The sequence below is a fragment of the Leopardus geoffroyi genome, chromosome C3, assembly GCF_018350155.1.
Source record: "Leopardus geoffroyi isolate Oge1 chromosome C3, O.geoffroyi_Oge1_pat1.0, whole genome shotgun sequence".
NCBI lineage: Eukaryota > Metazoa > Chordata > Mammalia > Carnivora > Felidae > Leopardus > Leopardus geoffroyi.
The window spans coordinates 57,048,794-57,063,582 of record NC_059338.1 but is presented as its reverse complement, the minus strand read 5'-3'; the positions used below and the strand labels follow the sequence as shown (position 1 = coordinate 57,063,582).

Sequence of the window (14,789 nt, the reverse complement as noted above, 5' to 3'; positions counted from 1 at the left end):
TTAACTTCCTCAGGAGAAGTCCTTTTTACAGGTCAAACAATTCTCAAGTCAAAATGATTATAATAAATAAGTAGTTCACTCTTTTGATTTGAAAAAAGAGCCTACAGTAAGTTTTGTTAGCTAATCCTTTAAGCCAACATTACTGTGTTGTGTCTTTTATGATGTAAAAGAAGCTACTTAAATATTTTTGCCCTTGAAAAGCAACTGAAGGTACAAAGGTAAGAGGATTCCCTGAAGTCATGTTTTAAAAAAGTTACTAACAGAATTGAGGAATAAAATCCTGAAATCTTTGAACAGTGTATAATTTACTCACTGCGTACCACCATCTCTCAAAAAATTTTCATTGTTTTATAAAATGACCATTTTTGAAAACCAGAAATGAGAGATTTTGCTGAATTGAGCACAGAAAGTTCACTGTTTTGACTGCTCAATTTTAATGAAAGTGTTCAGGTTCTTAATCATATAATTATGTAAAAAAAAAAATGAAAGCAAGTCTTTCTGAAATAAGTAATGTATGAGTAATATCAGTCTGCTTTCTTTAGACTGGCAATATCTGCAGGAGATACCAAAATAATGTTTTTGTTCATAGTGAACAAAATAGTGAAACACATATGTGCCATAGTGAAACAAATATGCCAGCATAATTAATCTTGTGATGCTATCGGCAAAAATCTTCAATATAAATAATTAGGATTATATACCCAAATAATTTCTTCCTTTTCCAATTATGTTTCAGAAAACATTTTTACAGTGAATTGTCACATGATCGAGTATAGTAGTTACAATGATTAAACAGAGCCTCTATTGAAATAATTATAGCTAATATAGACAGAAACCTCAGAAGCAATCAAAAGCCGTATGCTTTCTGATGTTTAAATATGTTTAACTTTTATGTCCTAAGGCAAGGAGTTTCCTACCATGACAATCCAGTCACCAATGAAACTATTTCTGAAGTGATATTATTTATTTAAAATCCACTACAGAATACTGAACTGTATATAATGTTATATCACATTTCATGTAATACTCCTCTAAGTTTTTCCACCATGCTTTTAAACTTTGGGTCACAACCATCAATGAGCTGTGAAATCACATAGTTGGTTGCAATCTGCATTTGAAAAATGAAATAGAATAGGATAAAACAGAATTCCTTCTTACTATCATTAAAAATTTTTGTCTTACTTACAGGCATAGGTATATATATGTATATAAACAAATATATATATGTATGTGTGTGTATATATTAATATATGTGTCTATATATGTATATATACACACACACATATATAAACAAATCTGTATGTGTACACTAAGTTGCAATATAAAATGTATTGCTTAATATGAGTTGTGGTTAAAAACACATACACACACACACACACACATACACACACACTTAAAAGTCACTATAGTATGCTGTGTTTTCTTCCAAATTAGGCATCATGTTCTACCAGAAAGAATATAAGCTTTGAGACATATAGACTGGAGTTCAAATTTTTCCTCTGCCACCCTACCTGTGATAGTTGGTCATTTAAGCTGAAATATTAGGGCCTTGATTTCTTCAATTGTAAAATGGCTATAATAATACTTGCTTTAAAACATTGCTGTGCAGGTTAAAGTAAATATGATGGATATTCATAAAATAGATTATACACAGATGATCAATATTGCTTGCAGTAATAATTATTGGATTAAAATGGCTTACTATATGTGATCATTAAAAATCATAACATATTGGTCACAACTGCATTCTTTCATGTAAAAAAATACATTAAACACATCCTTCAAAGAGAAAATAATTGATATTAATGAAAAGTAGAATTTTAGAAGAGGAAATTAAGTCAATAATTTAAACAAGACCCCAAACATTCATCAAACCAGTGTAATGTGAAATTTCAACAAACTATTGCATCTCTAGGAATGATAGGAAGGAGAAAATAATGTACATACTTTCTGATAACATCTGAAAAATCTATGATACCAGTAATGAAGTAGGATATTTGCCAGGGGAATCTTTATTATAATTGTAAAACAACACTGGCATGCCATATATTTCTTAAATATTTTACTTGAATGCCATGCAGGGAAGAACAGTCTTTAATCAGCTTTTAAAGTGATGTTTGAATAATTATTAAAATACATGAATCGTGTTCTTGTATTTTACTGGCTTTGGGGAGCACTTAGGGAAACAATCCGAGTTCATTAATTTGGCAATAAGTATTTCAATGGACAGCCTGTATTTTCCAAAGTGATGAAGCATTTTTATTTTCAGATCTGCCATCTCCATTTTTTAAATATAAAATATGTGACTTCATAAGTTAATTTAAAATAAAACAAACATGTTCTTGAAAATATTGAGGACTTTTTCCTCTTTAATGAAAAAAGATAGAGAAATGGGGAGTGAAGAGATTTCTAGCCTTTCAAAAACAAGGGAAGCACCATATATTAGATTTTTCTTGGATGACTATTTACCTGCCAGGAAATGAGTGCTGCCCAACTACATCTCCATTTTGAAGGTGATAATCATTGAAGAAATCTGGACTTATGGCTCCTTCAGAGGCAATTAATCCATCTAGAAAGAAGGAAAATTGGTAACCAGTGAAACATATTTATAGGGAATAAGAAGGAAACTATTCTATCAAGCAACAGAAGAAAATAATCTATATGTTTAATCTGGAAAGAGAAATGTTAGCACGACATGCTGCTCTCGCTGGAAATATGAGCAAAAGACCATATACACTTAAGTGCTCACAACAACACAGCACAACTGAACATTTCTTGAGCATTTACTATGTGGTAGTACAATACTAGCACAGAGATAAATAAGACAATCTCTGCCTTCAAGGGACTTAATAGTTTTTGGAGAAAAAAGATAAGGGGTGAGGTAAGGTAGTATGGGACAGTAAGGATGGTCCAGGCTAAGAGAAACAAAATGAATACAGACAAGGAGACATTAAATAGCCTGGTGTCAGGGGTACCAGGGTGGCTTGGTCGGTTAAGCTCTTGATTTTGGTTAAGTTCTTGATTTTGGCTCAGGTAATGATCTCAGCGTTAGTGATCAAGTTCGAGCCCTGCATCGGGCTCTGCACTGGCAGTGTGGAGCCTGCTTGGGATTCTCTCTTTCTCCCTCTCTCTCTGCTCTTCCCCTCCCTCTCTCAAGATAAACCTTTTTTTTTAAAAAAAGAAGTACAATTGTTTTTTGTATAATATTCTTGTGTCTACAACCTTACTGTACTCATTCATTAGTTTTAGTAGTTTTTTAGTTTTTGAGTTCTTTTTCTTTGCTTATAAAGTGCTTCTTTTCCTATATCTAAGTCTTTGTTATTACTTCTTGTTGATTTTAGAGTGATACTACTTTCTTATTTGCTCCAGTCTAAGCAATAAGATAACGTACTATTGATAGAATGATGAATAAGTTAAGAATAAGAAAAGAATTTGAGGAAAAAAGTTCTAAGTGATGGCGTCAGGACTATCGTAGGCATAGAACAAATATATTTCAGTATATGGCTTTTTAATAATTATCTGAAAAGGGCTCAGGCTTTTTAAAGTTTCCTTTTCTGAAAGTATTCTGGGTTGTTAAGTGACCTATAGATAAATATTGGCTAGGTCATACTCACAACATTGTTTATAAACCTGGCACATAGTAAGCAAAATTGTTTAGTCACCAGATGATCATTTTACACCTACCAGTTGCATAAAACACTTTACTAGGTTCTGTGGGAAATACAAAAAATTGCAGTTTCTGTTTTTAAGAATTTTAGATTAAGTGAAATGTAAGACAAACACTTAAGATGCAATTAAATAACACATTTCACTAATAAATGATATACAACAGGAATGAATGTATGTACTGAAAGTGCTGGAGGCAGAGGAAGCTAAAGAGAGATTACTGTGTTCTGCACAGGTTAGAAAATCTTACTTGGAGAGGAGGGAGGAAGCAGTATAACTGATTTGAGTCTTGAAAGATAGGTAGCAATTAAATGACAAAATCTGTTTGAAGAGTAAAGTTACTACAAATCAAGTGAATGGCAGAATTAAGTAATAGTGTCGGCAAATGAATGAGTGAGCTGATTTGTACTTCCATAAGACAAGTATACTTACTTGTTACATATACCCATTTGTTACATTCACAAACTAAAGATTTGTATTATTATATAATTGTTGAAGTGTTAATATCTTTGGTATTTCTCTTATTGCTTTAGTAAATTTTAAATGCTTAAGAGGTAGCTTAAAAGTATCTAATATTTAGTCCAGTTTCTCTGCTCTAAATGTTAATAAATCAAAAGACCAGTTAAACACAAAAAGTTATAAAAAAATGAAATTATGGAAAATGCCAGGACACAACAGATTGACAGTTAACCAGTTAAAAAAACAATTTTATCTGGATTGAAGACTTCTCAGGAGCATGGCCAAAATTAACAAGGTTAAGATCACAAAAATCAACAAATTCCTCTGTTAAATTAAAACCAAATAACTGAAGATCAAGGTTTAAGAAACCTGCCAATTTCAGAGGAACATAGCTAAGTAAAATGCCAAGATAAAATACGTATCACACTTTGAAAATGAATACAAAGATATTCAGCCTGCCAGTAGAATAAAAGATTCTAACACTCAGAAAATAAATACAAACAATAAGCTACTGGAATTAAATTTTAAAAGTTTATACTACATGACCTAATGAAGTAAGCCAGATTAAGAAGAAGAAATTAAATGAAAAACTGTTGCCAATTTCTCAACATCTTCATTTTGACCCGGAGCTCCCATTGTCTTCAAAGGGAAAAAAGAGTAGCAAAAGGCTAAATGGAATACAGGAGACTACAAACTGGGAGCTCATCAAATAGAGATCAAACTAAAAATGTCTGAGTTTAAAGATCAGTCAGCAATTTTATAAACCCAGAATACAATAAGGATGATATAATAAACATGACATTATGTAAGTACGAAACAGTAAATTTATACCTCTGAAATTAATTTCTAAGAATTCTAGGGCACAGCAATTCATTCAGTAAACTATAGCTTCTATTTGTGCCCTTTAATGCCTTAACAAAATTTAGGCAGCTCTGATAATATGGGCAACCTTTCTTTACTAGAATGAGGAATAAAAATTAAATTACACCCTAAATAAATAAAATCCTCAACTCAAACACCTCAACTTCTTTGGAAGTTGGAACTTTGGTAGTTTGGAGCTACCCTATTTGTTTCTCAGCATTCTGCATTCCAAATTAATTCTTTTATAGAAAAGATAAAAAGGAATCGTATATTCTTGACTCCAAGTCCAGATAAATCTAAGAGTGCCCTTCCAAAGCTCCTACTCTAACACTGATTCAAAGATAGCAATAAGGGGCCAAAGAATTTCAGGTAACATTTAAACTACCAGAGAACAAACAGAAGACCGAGATGATCTACACCAGAGCACTTTGTGAGCTGTAGAGCATTATACCCATTTAGGTTATTAAATTATATGAAACCTTTTAGACCACAGTTATACAACACACCTTTCTGAGGTGCTCCTAGTAATGATGATAATAGGACTATGAGTAAAATGGAGTAGGTACTGGAACAAAGATGAGATCTAAGCACATTTATTGTTAGCACAGGTAATTTATGAACTTTCTGATTTTTGAAAGTCAGTTAAAAAACTGACTTATAGACATTGTGAAGAAAGGTAAAAAATACAAAACCTCAATATCTTCTTATATATTGTTACTAAAATAAACTTTATTTTTTTAAGTCAAGAGAAAACATAACATTGGGCTCCTTAGTGAACTAGGCAAAAATGAAATTGTGGCTGTGTGGCAGAAAATAGGTATCAGTAATGAAGAGAATGAGAAAAAGAAATGACTAAAATAAACCATAACTTACTGGGCTATATCTGATAAGAGATATCACAAAAGCTATGAAAATAGTTTATATAAACTATTAGTATGAACTATTATTATAAAACTATGGCTTTACAATAATCCTGAGATAGAAACAAAGTACTGTCAACTTCACATTCCAGAAATATATCCACATATTAAATGCTAAGAATAAGATTCAGCAAACTGATAAACAATAAAAACAAAGTAAAAAGTCATTTAGAAATATGTAGTAGTGATTCAGCTTTATAAATAATACTTTCTCTGTGGGTAAATTTGCTTTCAGCAAAAAGCAGCATTTTCATGATGGAAGAGGAAAGTACTCAGCGACTATAATCACAATAATTTTAGACTCTAAAGAAAAAAATACTGTAACTAAAGAAGATACTAGATTCCTATTTTCATAGGACAACAGCAAGATCCTTTAAAAAAATAAAAGCAAGAGAGAAACACTTATTTTGACATATTTAATAGTTTGAAAATATAGAAGGCAATACTAATGACTAGGAAGCAGCAAATGCTATTTCATCTTAAAGTGAGAGACAAGGCCCAGGGAATCACAGGTGATTTAGCTTAACCTCTGTGGCTAAAAGCTACTAAGGCTGCTTTTATCGGAAACCCTCTACAGTTCCATGGAGACCAAAGACTTAAATAAGATGGCTCAAGCATTCAAATGAATCTGCAGTTTTACAAATTTACCTGATGTTTCTGAAGATACAACCACACACAATAAAAGACAAGAGGCTGGTATTATCTAAATTTTAATGACACATATCAGAGAGAGAGAGAGAGAGAGAGAGAGAGAGAGCACAAAGATTCATTTAGTTGAACTATTCATGGAAAATGAACTAGGTATAATAATGGACTAAAATACTACAGATGGCTTGATATGAGATCTTTATCTTTAAACTCACAGCAATGTAATCGCCCTTATCAAATGTCTACCATGTCATCAGGCTACAGGGATTTAAAAAACAACCATGAGGATATCTAATGATAATATTCCACTTCTCATATGCTTAAATTTTTTTTTTCCATCAGCTGTGGCTATTTCTAAACTTCGATATATAAAATATATATATATAATTCAGATCTCCCACAAAAGCAGAAGTTGTACATTTTAATTATAAAACACCCCAGAAAAATGTTTATGATTTTTATTTTAAGAGGTTAATGTAAATGAATCAATTTTGGGAATATAGTATAATTTTTTAGAAATTTGTCCTGAAGTTCTAATTATACTAAAACAAAGTTGAATACCGAGGTGGTTTCAGTTGTGGAAACTAGTAATCGATTCACACTGAAAACTAGCTATCAATCTTCAAAGCAAGAAACCTGATTCCAAAACATTCTGATTCCTGTTAACAAAAAAATTTATATCATATATATTTTACATCATTTCACTTCATGAATATCTGAATACGTAAGGAACAGCTGCTTGCTATTACTGAACTAAGACATTCTGGTTGGCTGAAATTAATGATCTACTCCATCTGGTTTAAAACACAAAGCAGTATTTCATAACTACTGTAGAGTTTGGTTAGGAAGAAATTCATTTAACTTTTAAAGTAAAGTATCAATTTTACAAGCTTCTAGTATCTATATCAAATATAAAAATAATATAGTTTATGGGCAATCTGCACAAAACAAAATTATGAAAATAAAGTGTGAATGAATACATAGCAGGGAGAAAAAGTAAGCCACCAATTCAGACATAATTACTTTGATGCTTTTTATATCCAATCTGCTACAGATCTTAATTAGAAATCCTTTCTTCCTCTCAACTAAATGACTTCAATGAAGTAATATTAATATTGGCAACAGTGCAAAACTTCAAAAACCAGAATATGCAAGAGCTTACCAGCCTTTGTGCCAAACTCATCCTTGGAAAAAGGCAGTATAGCAGAATCAACAAAGTTATAATATATGCATGATTTATGTAAAAATTAAATTTTACCCTGAAAACACTAGCAGAGTTCAAAGGAAAAAAAATATTACTGTAAAGTGTCTAAATCTTCCCAACCAAGCAGAGTTTATTAGTTCAAGACTAAAGCAAACCCATGGCAAAATTAGACTGTGCAAATGAAATATGTTAGAAAACAAAACATAAATTAGTTAAGTTACATATTTAAATGAATGAAGGATAGAGAAAAAATATTACATTTTCAACAGAGGTCAGAAACCTTGAGGATGTCGTTTTAAGTTATACATTGTAGAAAGCAATAAACTAAGAGTAATTAATTTTCCTAGGTACAACCTTTTTTTCTGGAGAGCACATCCAAGACTAACTGGAAAAAAATAATGGTGAGTTAATAGGTTTGTATGGTGTATATGGATGGTACTTCTGAAATCATTCGGAGAAGTCTATTTATATATCATAAGACGTGCTTCCAAAGCTTGGGAATGAGCAAGGCTGGTAGACCAAAATCCCTATTTATAGCACACAAATGTTTAATTTTGCCTTGGTTACCATCTTACCGGAGTTATAGAAAAGGTCAGGTCTTTCGAGAATATCTCCTTCATGGATATATGGCTCAATTCGATCATCCCCATACAAGTACTGCTCACTCTCATCCATCTGACGGCTCTCTACCATCTCTAGCCACTGGGAGTTATGCCAGCGGAACTTTTCACTCTGAATTTTCTTAGCCCATTCTTCATCATATTCCTATTGAAAACAAATAGTCAAGTATTACTGCATAAGCTTATAAAGTTACTCCCTTGGCCCTCAGATAACAGGTTATAATAATAATTTGGAGATTCTTCATTTGGGTCACAGGAAACATTAAAAATACCCGTTCAGAATTATTCTATACAATAATCAATAAAACCAATTGAAGACGTATGTTAAAGGCATCTGTTTGAATTACCAATTGCGAATGGTAACAGCAAAAACTGGAAAAGTTTAAACTTCACAAATTCTCTATTACTAGAATTTAGGTAAGCAGTCAGACTTCAGCTCCCAAAGAAATTTGTGGCAATAGTTACCTGTAATGTTAGTTACCACTAATGATAGGTGGTTAAGCATCAAAATGGTATCTTTCATGATACCTTATTTTAGATAATACTTCTTAATAGGAAAGAAAGCACTTGAAAAGAATGTCTCCTAACTGCTGAAATGGTTTACCATTAAAATAACAGAATTTAATTTAATTTTATTTCAACCACAAAATAACATTATCTTATTTAGTCATAATTATTTCTTTAAATGTCTGTCTCCTCCTCTGATCATGAACTCCCGAGGAGCAAGACTGGCTTCTTCACTGATGTATCTATAATACTTGTTCACATAGAACCTCCTTGGAGAACATTTCTGATATAGGCAAGTTATACAGGCAAGTTATTATTAGCTACAGATCAACCTATCTAGTTCCCTACTTTTCCCAAAGACTGTAGTTATTCTGACTAGTGTATTCACTTAACAATGAATGGACAGTACCACTGATGGCATAGATTAAAAAAACAAAAAAGATTTCAGGTATTTCTTGTCATTATAACTCTAGAGTCTTAGTTTTAAATTCCTCTGCCATATCTTTAACATTTTTGTTTATAGTTATCTAAAAGAGTTGGAAAGGGGCCAGGCAATAGTACTGTCCTCCAACAGTAAAGATGACCATGATAATTAACAGGTGGACCAAATACACATTGTAGTTAAATAACGAGCAATTTTCATAGAAAGCTGAGGCTCAAGTAAAAAACTGTCATCATAGAAGGAATTTCTGGGATGTCCTAATTATTAAGCTTTCTTTAAATTGTTTTCATGTTTATTTATTTATTTTGAGAGAGTGAACAAATGATCAAGTGTGAGTTGGTGAGGGCAGAGAGAGAGAGAGAGAGAGAGAGAGAGAGAGAGAGAGGGAGAGAATCCAAAGCATCCTCCACACTGTCACTGTCAGCACACAGCCTGACGTGGTGCTCAATCCCATGAACCATGACAGCATGATTCAGGCTGAAACCAAGAGTTGGAGGCTTAATCAACTGAGCCACCAAGGTGCCCCTAAGCTTTCTTTTTTGATAGTTAAATATTAACATTCCTATTAGTTCTCAATCTATTTCCTAATATAATTATTTAAAATTTAATTGTATGAAAGAGCGATTATAAACATTATTGTATTTTATTTTAAAAATAAATATGTATTAATCCACTTGTTATAATTTCAACATTTAAATTGCTTAAGTTTTTACTCTGAGTTAAATCTACAATTTTAGCCTACATTTGAAATTGACAATTTAGATATAAACAATAAATTCTAAATCCAAATGCCATCTTGTTGATATGCTTACAGTGAGTAGATCATATCGTATCATATAAATATGATAATTTATACAATCATTCATCTACTGATCACATGTAAGTTCTTCTGATAAAATGACATAATACACGTAAAGCATTTAGAATGCTTAACTTAATGTTAATCAATACTGTTAATTAATTGAAGAAGGTACATTAATTGAAGTACCTAATTAACTGAATTAGGTAGGTACTATAATTAGGTACTATTAATTATCGTCTTTTTACAAATGAGAAAATGAGCTCCAGAACACTGAATTAACTTGATCAAGTGCACACTGCTAGTTGTGGCTATTACAGCTTTGTAAACCTTGGGCTGGCAATGTGAAAAAGGCAGAGGATAAATGAGTATTTGTCAGGGTCACTGTAGAATGGATTCTTCAGTAATGAGAATATAATAAATGAACTCCACGGTCAACTTTCAGCTCTAAGAGTCTATGCATGTGTTGAGTTGTTGACCAAGCAGCGATAGGAGAGAAGTGGCTCTGGTCTGGTTAAGTATATTACATAACACATTATATTCTCAATCATGTTCTCTCTGACCTGGCTGTACATGGAAGGATGTTAGGGAAAGAGGGAGTTGAAAAAATAATGGCACAGTGATGTTGTTACAAGCAGTTTCATTGGCTACAATTTCAGTGGTTCACTTTGGGTTTCCAAAATTAGACAGAATACTAAATTGTGCTAATTATGTAGTATGAGCAGTGTGATTAGCTTTAAAATAGTTTGGCCCAAATGCTAAATATAATTTTGAACCTCTTTAAAATTCATGACTTCGCAAGTATACTTTTTGGTTCCCTATGTAGCACAGTGAATGTATTAGTTGCAAAGTTGGCTGCAAAAATGTATTACTATCATATTAGAAGTGGCTAGATGATTTAAGAAGAATGATCACATATACTTACAGAAAAAAAAGGATGAACTTATTGTCCATTAAGGTAAAAAAATTTAATGCATAAAAAAAGTAAAATGGTATTTTGGGGGAGAAATTCTCCATACTAATTGGCTTTTTTTCTAAAAGATAAGTTAGTTACAGGTCATCAGAACTCCCAGAATATGCCTTATAATATCATTATGCCTTATAATCCTATTAAATCTACATTAAATACTGGAGCTAATTTGATAGGTACTGTTTCTTTTGTGAGTACTAGTTTGTTTCACTTGGCAAGAGGTATGAAACTAACTTTACTTTTTAAAAATTTTTAATGTTTATTTTTGAGAGAGGGAGACAGAGCATAAGTGGGGGAAGGGCAGAGAGAGACAGAGAGAGAGAGAAAGAGAGGGAGACACAGAATCGGAAGCAGGCTCCAGGCTCTGAGCTGTTAGCACAGAGCCTGACGTGGGGCTGGAACTCATGAACGGAGAGATCATGACCTGAGCCGAAGTTGAAGCTTGACTGACTGAGCCACCCAGGCACCCCGAAACTAACTTTATTTTGATAGAAATACTTTAAATCTGATTATCTGAATGAAGAAGTGTTCAATAAAGATGACAGAAAGAGGTATGACTTGATTGTTTTAATTTAGGTTCAGGCTTAAGGATTCCTAGTGTAAGAACAGGATATAAAACCTAGTCAAGTGCTCAAAACATATTAAAATATGGGGTTTGCTATTTCACTGAGAGTAAAACTTGCCTCTTACAAATTTCTGTGAAATGTTACAAAAACAAACATAATTTAAAAAGTAAATTACATATCCATAAAGTGTATTTAATCTAGTAAATAATGCTCTGCACAAGGGGAAAAAATCATGCTTATTCTAGGCATTACTATTTTACATGCTCCTCATAAGATTTCCCTATTCTAATAAAAGTACAGTAATAAATGTAGAAAGATGCTATTTTCTTCACAAATGCCCTGCAAACTTAAGCTTCTGATCACCTTTCAAGCTGAGAGCAATGTTCTCATTAATGAGCCTACACATACAAGGTTTAGTTTCTAAAATAAAAAAGACCACCTATCCACAGACTATCTATCCATTTGACAGAAGTCCATACACACAAACCAAAAACATCCATAAGCATCTACAGCTAACTTTTGATACTAAAGTTTGATTTGTTAGTGTCTTGGGGAAGCTGATTTTCCAAGGCAGTGAATTGGCACAGACCTAGCACTAAATGTAATTAGACTACCTTATGTTAATCTGAATTCCTTTACAGTTTTCACCATATTTCTTTGGTCACTTTATGAGTGAATAAACTCATAGAACCAAGGCATATCTTAACATTATAATGCCCAAGAGTATAGCAGCAATGATGCAGATTATACTATCATTTTATTAAAAATAAAAATTTTTAAGTATTTTTGTACTATAAAACTATAGGTTTGATTTTCTATTACTAACATAATGATTAATGTGCAGATTATTGTTTACAGGATCGCAATGAAAACACTATGGCTGTCTTAGGTCTTTAGAAAACAACAGTTTCTTCCTCAGGAAACAGGAGACAAAATATGTTATTCTGTACCAAGCTGTTTAATCATTTAAGATATAGAAAACTATGTTTTGCAGATGATCCAATGATAATGGATTCCTACTATAATGAATCCACTAAAATGACAAGAGGATTTTTCATGAGGTAACCGTTAGCAACTATGTGTGGCTTTTTGTCATAGATTATTGCAAAGAAAATGGCAAAAACCCTTGACCAACCAGTATCAAGCCCTTAAAATCTCAAGAAGTTATAACATAGCTTTTTGAAATATTTATAACCATAAAACTATTTCATTATTGAAAGCTGAAAATTATAGAAAAAAATACCCATACCTTTAGCTAGCTAGAATCCTAATACTCTATATACACTATCGGTTTTTGATGACTTTCTTAAGTCCAATATTAATAGCTAACTTTAGGAAATACTTTTTAAATGTATTTTTAAAATTTAGAAGCTAAGTATGAGACATTATTAATATGTAGTACTTGTACCATAAAAGTTTTCTCTAGTTTGTGATAATATGGCCTTAGGTATTTGAATGTTTAACAAATACAGCATCTTGGAATGAAGCATGGAATGAGGAACACAGTATTTGTTTAAATAATTGATTTCTCCTTTTCCTTAATAGTCAACATTAGTGAAAATGAGATAGTACTATTTCACAACTAAAATGCTGGGTTTTGATTTTTATGTTTCTGAAACACTGATTTTTATGTTCCAGATTACTTTCTTTTCCTTATTTCCTTCTCTCCTTCCTTCCTTCCTTCATTCCTTCCTTCCTTCCTCTCCTCCTTCCTTTCCTTCCTTCCTTCCTTCCTTCTTTCCCTCCCTCCTTCCTTCTTTCTTTTCTTTTCTTTCTTTCTTTCTTTCTTTCTTTCTTTCTTTCTTTCTTTCTTTCTTTCTTTCTTTCTTTCTTTCTTTCCTTCTTTCTTTCTTTTTCTTTCCTTCCCTTCCCTTCCCTTCCCTTCCCTTCCCTTTCCTTTCCTTTCCTATTCATTCCCTTTCCTATTCCTTCCTTCCTTCTTTCCTTCCTTCTCTCTCTCTGTCATCTATTTATTTATTTTTGAAAGAGACAGAGAGAGTGTGAACAGGGGAGGGGCAGAGAGAGGGAGAGAGGGAGAAACCTAGGTAGGCGCAGAGCCTGACACAAGGCTCATACCCACAAAATGAGGAGGTCATGACCTGAGCTAAAATCAAGAGTTGACGCTTAACGGACTAAGCCACCCAGGCAGGCGCCCCTATGTTCCAGATTTCTTAAAAATCAATTATTTTAGCTTATGCCTGTTGAGAGTCTATTTAGTACTAAATTAATAGGCTTGGACAGTGGTCCCAAGAGTTTTAGATTTCAGGAAAGTTTCAAAAACAAATTTGGGGGACTGATGTTATATGTAAATCAACTACTACCTATTATTGACTTAGAGAAGAAAGACCATTTTAAGACTATAAATGTAAGAAAGACAATCTCAAAATGAAGATCTACCTATCCAAGACAAAACATGTTAACAACCTTATATTTGTAACAGCTCCCCAGCCCTAACATCTCTCTCTGTGTGCCCCTCCCTGGACCTCCTCTCACTATTTTTTTAATTCCTCTCTCTCCCATTTTAGTGAAAACCAGTAAAAGCTTTATCATGCTCCAATGGATCAGCACTTAGCTATCTTCTGTATCTAACCTCAATGAGTAGAGTTCAACAGCCATGGCAAAGCCAGTTCCTTTGTGTCTCGGAGTCTGAATTTATAGGAATTGATGGTATTACAGTATGGTATAGAACAAAGAACAGTGGATTAGGAATCAGGGGACTTGGGTTCTATTTCCAGATCTGATACGAACAACCTTCTAAAGGCATTTTAATACCTTTTGGTCTCAGATTCTTCATTTCTAAAATGAAACAAATCTAGGTAAGATTTACTAAAGTTCTAACATTCTATAAACAAAAAAATGTATGACTAATACCGTTATTTCATAAAGCTTTTGAAATAATTATCCCCCCAAACTGAAGAATACTGGCAGTCTAAGGAGTTTATTTTTAAAAATTAAATATCAACTCTAAATGAATATCCAGTGTCAAACATTTAATAAATTCAACATATATCAATTAAAATCTATTCTCCCTAACCCCTCTCACCCAAATCCCCTTCCCTCTTAAATATCCCCTTCCCCCATTGTCAGGAAATAACTGGGAATTCAGGGATGTTACTGCTCAACCACA

General features: G+C 32.6%; 1 protein-coding gene across 2 annotated transcripts in view; it reads right to left on the bottom strand.

Annotated features, from left to right (window-relative positions):
• Positions 1 to 14,789, bottom strand: part of KIFAP3 (kinesin associated protein 3) — a 174,113-nt gene that overhangs the window by 28,263 nt on the left and 131,061 nt on the right. For both annotated transcript variants that reach the window (XM_045452967.1, XM_045452968.1), the window contains 2 exons: positions 8,334 to 8,523; positions 2,470 to 2,569 (listed from right to left, as the gene is read on the bottom strand). In XM_045452967.1, coding sequence (XP_045308923.1) covers positions 2,470 to 2,569; positions 8,334 to 8,523 — 290 coding nt within the window. The remainder of the gene's footprint in view (positions 1 to 2,469; positions 2,570 to 8,333; positions 8,524 to 14,789) is intronic.